Source organism: Diospyros lotus, chromosome 9 (genome assembly GCF_014633365.1).
Source record: "Diospyros lotus cultivar Yz01 chromosome 9, ASM1463336v1, whole genome shotgun sequence".
NCBI classification, from domain to species: domain Eukaryota; kingdom Viridiplantae; phylum Streptophyta; class Magnoliopsida; order Ericales; family Ebenaceae; genus Diospyros; species Diospyros lotus.
In genome coordinates this window covers 13,480,118-13,487,125 of record NC_068346.1, presented here as the reverse complement: position 1 = coordinate 13,487,125, position 7,008 = coordinate 13,480,118, and the positions used below count along the sequence as shown (strand labels likewise).

At 37.7% G+C, this 7,008-nt stretch overlaps 1 protein-coding gene across 1 annotated transcript; it reads right to left on the bottom strand.

Annotated features, from left to right (window-relative positions):
- Positions 1-113: 113 nt before the first annotated feature.
- LOC127810619 (U-box domain-containing protein 6-like) lies at positions 114-6,369 on the bottom strand. Its single transcript, XM_052350186.1, has 6 exons — positions 5,947-6,369; positions 5,301-5,393; positions 4,877-5,062; positions 3,970-4,077; positions 2,078-3,258; positions 114-1,072 (listed from the first exon to the last, which is right to left on the bottom strand). The coding sequence occupies exons 2-6, from the start codon at positions 5,349-5,351 to the stop codon at positions 277-279; spliced, it is 2,322 nt and encodes a 773-aa protein (XP_052206146.1). The 5' UTR covers positions 5,352-5,393; positions 5,947-6,369; the 3' UTR covers positions 114-276.
- Between the last annotated feature and the right edge of the window lie 639 nt (positions 6,370-7,008).

Below are 7,008 nucleotides of genomic sequence, written 5' to 3'. Positions count from 1 at the left end.
GAGTTACATCTCGCGATTTACCTCTTCTAACAAAATCAAATGATTAAATACCAGAGCCCTTACAAGAGAGGGTCATCCCAAGAAATAAGGAGAATTTATGTAGGAAACAAAGAAAACCATATATATATATATATATTAATGATAATAATATATAGTGAAGAGTTGAACTGAAAACTATCCTAATGAGAGAGAAACCTAATTCAAATCTGATCTGATTCTAATATCTCAACACTAACAGATTTACAACACTAGCTATTAGCATAATTCTCTAGAAACTCAACACTGGTGAACCACCAAACTCTTGTTCTTCCTCCAAAAACTCCAAGCTCTTGTCATCTTTTTTCTTGAGACCGAATTGGGTTGTGATTTTGGCTCTGGAACAGCCATGTCCTCGTCTCTATTATCACTCGGCTGATGCGTCTGAACCGCCGATGCATCTCGTTGCCTCTGCTCTCGGAATAACATCAAAAGTTTTAGAGCTTTCTGTCTCCCTCTCGTCGTCCCGTTCACTGAAATTGACACCAGTGAAGGTATGACCCCTTCTTGCAGCACCAATTGACAGCATTTCTCGCTCCTGTTACACAAAATCAGAAGACACGAGGCGGCTTGCTCCTGCTCTGCAGGCCCGCCAATGTCCAGTATGGTTGCAAGCCCACCTATTAGTCCTGGGGCTGATATCATTTGCTCTCTTGCTGAATTACTTGAAGAAGCCAAGTTTATACAGACAGCAACACATTTTTCTGTCCAAGCGAGGTCGTGGTCATTTGAGTCTGCGATGAGCAACATGAGCCCGTTGATGATACCAGCTGAGAGAAGGTTTGGAATATTGGAGGGGTGTGCAGAGAGATTAAATAGGGCATGGAGTGCATCAAGCTTGCATTGTGGATCAGTTTCGGCTACAAGGACTTTCGTTAGGAAAGTGACAGCCTCACTTGAGCCTATTATGGGCTTGGCTTTGTCAAGACAGGAAAGATTCAGGTAAAGCGCTATAGCAGCTCCATAGGAGTTGGATCGGTCAACCATTTCTGCTAGCAATGGAAGTATTCCTGCCGCCAACATTATTTCCTTGTTTCTGACAGCAAATTAGATTGGAAAGGAAAAAAAAAATGCATCAGAATTACAAATACTCACTTCTTAAGAGACATAAGAAACACGTACACAATAACAGGTAATTTAAGCTGTACAATTACCAATACACTCATTCTATATAATAATCTTAACGAATATAACTAGAGGTTCAGCTTTCAGCAATCCAATACTTCTCAACAAATATTTGATGCCATCTAACTTTGCACAGTCTAACGGCATATAATGATGGAAAGAAAAGAGAGGAGCAAAGGAAGAAGGGGGGGACTGTATTACTCAAGGATTAAGCAACCTTCTGAAGATTGTTCAAAATCAATCAAAGGATATCATTCCCATCAATAAAACAATGCAGTCGAAAGATTCATCCAGGATGGAAAAAAACAGTGCTATATATCCACAGTTTTATCAACAATTTGATAAATAAATAAAAAATTATCTCTAAGAAAAAAGACCAAGACACGCATGGCAAAACAAATTTCTAATTTACCATTCTCAGAACCAGAAGTCTCAAACCACCACGCCAGGTTGCTCTTTTATATCTAAGATAAAGTAATAGTCCCCATATCCAGGTAATTAATATAAATTACCAAGAAATTTGATAAACTACATAAGGGTATAATAATTTACAATAAGAACATTTATATTTTTACTCAATCATTATGGCATCACAAGGAATCATCACAGCAGCCTGTTGAGTTATATCAGTTCCAATTTTGTCTGAATATAAATGAAGTCTGTTTCTTTATACAAACAAAAAACATAAAAGGAGCAAAGGATGCAGGAATTGTTTTTTGGTTGGTTCTGGTTGGTGGGTAAGTATGTCACAATCCAAGAGAAGTAATCAGAGGCCCCGTGCTTTGCATTGTTATTCCTTCAAGCCTAGAGCCATTACTGTGTTTAGGACCCTAAGAAAAGCTGGAATTTTTCTATCCTTTCATTTACTTTTTAGACCTAATGCGATATTTGCAATTTTATTGAACAAGAGATAAACCTGTTATTGTTGACGGCAAGATTGAAGAGAGCCAGGGCTCCAGTTTCCTGGGCCATTTCATGCCTTTCACGCACAGCACACCCCAAAAACCGCAGCAGTGCTTCAACACACCCATTAGCTCCCATATAGATCCTAGCTTCCTCGTCATCCTTCAGCAAGTGCCTTACCTGTTCTACCACTCTGCACTTTTTTCTCAATTGTTCCTCCTTGTCCAAGACTATCAAAAGGCAATCATATTTTTCAAGCACATTAACCTCAAGCTCTTCCTCTTGTACAGGAACACTTTCAATTTCATTTCTTTCAGCCTCCTTGATTATGAAACTCTCCTCCAGAGGAACCACCTTTACATCCTTCATCTTGCAGGAGCTAATACTATCCATTGATTTTGAATTTGCAGACTCACTCTCAGACAATGCCAGCCTCCAGTAATTGAGATCAAGGGACTCTGGTGGACCATCTGGAACAGGAACTCCATTCTGTTCACACCAACTGATGACAAGACCCTTCACTGAGTAATTAGGAGTCAAATCCAGATGGGACAGCTGTTGTTGAGTTTTTGGGCAAGTATTATGCCCATCACTAAACCATTTTTCAATACAAATCCTCTCATATGTTTGCCCTGAAGCAATGATGACAGGATCATACATGATTTGCAATGATATTGGACACCTTAGCTCTACAGGGGGGATGGGCATCTGCCCTGATCTCCTGAAGTTGGGCTTGAACTTAAAGGAACTGAGTTTGGATAGTTGTCGATCAAAGGCACGACCATTGCCACCAGGTCCACCACAATCTCCAAAAGAACCCTGAACAGTAGGGGAACAAGGTGTTGAACCCTGTGAATCGTTGTCATCTGAGAAGTCACTTCTAAATAGCTTAGAGTATTTTCTCATGAGATGTAAAAGATAAGCCACAATTGATTCCTTTCTCTTGTCTTCCTCAATTCGAGCTCTTTCTAATACTTTCTTCAGCGCCCTTCTCTCTCTAAGACTTGCTCTTGAGGATGTAATGCCAAGTTTAGAAACAGCCTGATGAAAAGATTCAAGCTCATCATTGTCACTACAATTGCTATTGAATTTCTTTCCTTGCTGAAGCAATGCAATTATATCATCACCAACTTGCTTCTCCAATGGATCAAGGGAGAACTCAACACCCCCAAGTTCACTTAAAATTTCCGAAATCTGAAATAAATATAATTACAGTTAGAATTAATGTCCAGTGCTCAACAAAAAGAAAAGAGCTTACAGGAATTGGAAACATCTTAAAGAATAATATACTTCAGCTTATTGTAAACAATTTCATGGATATCATTGCTAGGTGAATATGTTCATTCCATTTAGGAAAGAGACAAATCTAACTAAAAAGTAGTTGAAAAGGAAAAAAGTACAAGAATCATTCAAATGGATGCTTCAGGTGAAAGTAAAAAGCCTTCCGGATAACCTTACAAAAGAGAACCAAAATTGAACAGTATGTTCAAGTGATTGATACAACCATTGATCAAAGACATCATTTGGCATCAAACAGCATCAACACAGAAAGGAAGTTGAAGTTCCTGGCCGGAGCTTCATTCTTCAATTTTAGTGGTGAAATTAAAATAAAAAAAAAAAAACAGTTGTTGCCACACAGGCTAGGGGTCTTTTAGGTTGCCTGCAGTAGGCAAATAGTGTTTTTAGAATGTAGGAAAACCAAACTACTGTTTATATAATATTATCCACATTTTGTTGAAACCAGCATTATGACATCATGGTTCCAGTTTTCCACCAAGTCCTAAACATCTGAACGTTCAGGGAGGCACTGACAACAAACTTGCTACTACTACTACTCATGAAATACAGTAAACTAAGTTGATTGAGGAATCTAAGAAGAGCCCAACAGATCCTCAATAAAATTACCTGAGAAACTATAGCTTGTGGGACAATATCTTGGACCTGCCTGAGACTATCATCTAGAGCACTCCTTGCTTTCTCAAACTTTAGAACAACAGAGTCTCCAGTTATAGCCTGCATGGTAAATGTGATTCAGTTAGTAGAAATGGAGAAATTATGAAAAAAGAAGAAAAGATAAACAATTCATTTACTTAGCAAAAAAAAAAAAGAAAAAAAAATTACTTAGCCACAAAAAAAAAAAAGAAACAATATCTCAACCTCATCAAAAACCAGTCACAAATATTATGCTTCTATCGCCCAATTAATAGCTTTACTTCATGTTATATTAAATCAATACACTGTAGGCAACCCATTAACAATTAATAGCTTTACTTCAAGTTATATTAAATCAATACACTGTAGGCATCAGTAAATGATATTGGCCCATTAACAAATTCTTCAATTTCATTATGTTTCCTCATCCACCAACCTAGTCACACCCACACTACAAATTATCTTTGGTTGTTGACACGTATGACAGCATGTGTGAATCCAATAAAAACATGAAGTAAATTTTCTTCACCAATCATTATTTATTCATTTTTTTCCTGGGAATCACTAAATCACCAGGACACGAATTAGAAGTCTACTAGCTAGTGCTGTCACACCAGGGAGTGTTGTTGGAAGGGAATACTGAAAACAACCATAACTTTTGCCATTACGTGCACCATATGGCACCCTGTGAGTCAAAACACAGGTTATCAACAAGCAATAGAACTTGACAACTGGGCCACATACTTATGGCAAATGGGCACTCAACAACAAGATTGGGACAAATTAACTAGGAATAGTCAGAACTACAAGTAGAAAGCCCAATTTCAATAGAAGGAAATAATATAAAAGGATAAATTATATAAAAACAGAATAACCATACCAAGTAAAGTTTGCTGCATTCAGAGCAATGTTGAAGAATATTCTTCGTCTTTTCAAGTGCTATGTGCAGAGAACATAATGCCTGAATTCCTTTTGTGCTCCTAGGCTGTGCTACTTCCAGAACGGGAAAAATTCCTAGCACTTTGCCATAAATTGCAGACAGTATTTTGCACATTCCTTCATGTAACTGCATTAAACACCACTTCTACTCAGTCCCACAATCTCAATTTATAGAAAGTGCCAGCAAAATTGACTTCTATGCCAGAAACTCAGTTCATGTTACTCAGAAGGATCTTTCATCCTAGGGATATACAAAAGTGAAAAGTAACCGACGTTTAGCCTGCCAAGAAGCACTCTCAAATGGCTTAATAAAACAAGTAACCAGAAATGCCCCATTTGGCTTATAGTAATTCCGTCCATGTTACCTTTGGATCGCCAATCGCTGATAGAGTTTCTTCAATCTCGGCAATATCCATAATCTGTGTTCCGTGGGAAACTTTAGCTCAAGTATATATTGCCTGAAATGCAAAATCGAAGTGAAATTCAATAAAATCAGCATAAGCAGAATGACACTTCTGCTTGAGACCCACATTGGAAATTTATGAATAAGAAAGGAAATACTATATCAATTATCCAGAGTCAAATGAACAAAAAAATAAAGACGAGTGAAGCTGAAGAAAGGAATCAGAGTTAACATCAACAAGAAAACGAAAAGTACAGAGAACGGCCAGCAAAAATGCAAACTTCGATGCTTGCTATTCAATGAACAGATTCACTTTCGTATGCTTGCACGTCAAACAACAAACTGAAAACACGATCCATCTCGAGCATTTCCTCGAACATTATACAGCCAATTTTGGAAACGCGCAAGGTAATGAAAATATGATTAAAAAAAAAAAAAACTACCAAAACCCATTTGCAGAACACATAAGAACTCGAAATCAGAAACAACTATGACCTCCTCAGCCGAAACCTCTATTTTGGATGAAACTCGAATAAGAGATTCGTGCACACCAAATCAAAGAAACACGGAAAATACAGAAATAATAACTTTTCCCTTGCTCATTTCACCTTCAATGCCTTGAAGGAATACGGATTAGGAAGTGAAAGAATTCCAGAGAGGGGGAAATCAACCATGGCGGCGGCTTCATGAGAGGGACATTGAGAGGGGACGGACTGACTGACGGAGCTACAATGAAGAGTGTATTGTCGCGTTGGGATCAGCGCGTGTAGAGACGGATATCACGCAGAGAAGGGCGAGAGCGAAAAAAGTGAAGATGGATTTTGGGGCTGGGGTTCGTTCTTTCTTTCTTTCTTTCTGCTATTTAAGTATAATAATTAAAACTTTTGCGAAGAAATGGAGAGGGAATATTGATAATGATGATATTCAAATGGGGGGCTGAATAGAATATATAATGTATAAAATTCACTCACTGGTAAGAGTGTCGAAATTTTTGGGGGGATGGAAGGAAGGATTGGACTTATTAAAGAAGCGTCTCGGAGTCGCATTCATTAGTGGAAATCATTTTTGGCGGCTTTTGAAGCCCCGGCGCACCGGCCGACACTTGCCGACCTCCTCGTTTGTCGGCAGCCAGATCTGTCATAAATGAGGCGGGAATTGCCCAAACTACCCCCCGTGGATTAACTAACTAATCACGGTCCAGATTTTAGGGGGCAGGAGCACGAGGCTGAAGCTGAAGCTGAGGCTGAGGCTGAGCTGCCCCCTCACAAAATCACACTCATCCAATTATATATTATTATTCTCCTGCTTGCTAAAACGGGATCGAAAGTAAAAATATTATTATTGCAGATCCATTCATTTTATAATATAACATATTTCTCTTTTTAAAAAACTCATACTTTTATATATAATCATACAATTAAAAAAATATTAAAGTTCACAAAAAAAAAATGAGAGCGTGGGACGTGACAATAAATTATTTTTCATTTACATATATATATAAATATATATGTGTGTGTGAGATAATTGTTATTCAAAATTCAAATTCATCTCGCATTGTGATTTCTATTTTGACCGTAATTGTGACGTTAAATTTAATTGTGATTGAAATTATCATAAACTAAAAATTTATCTTCTTGACTTATTTTTTAATCAAAATATAATTTTTATGT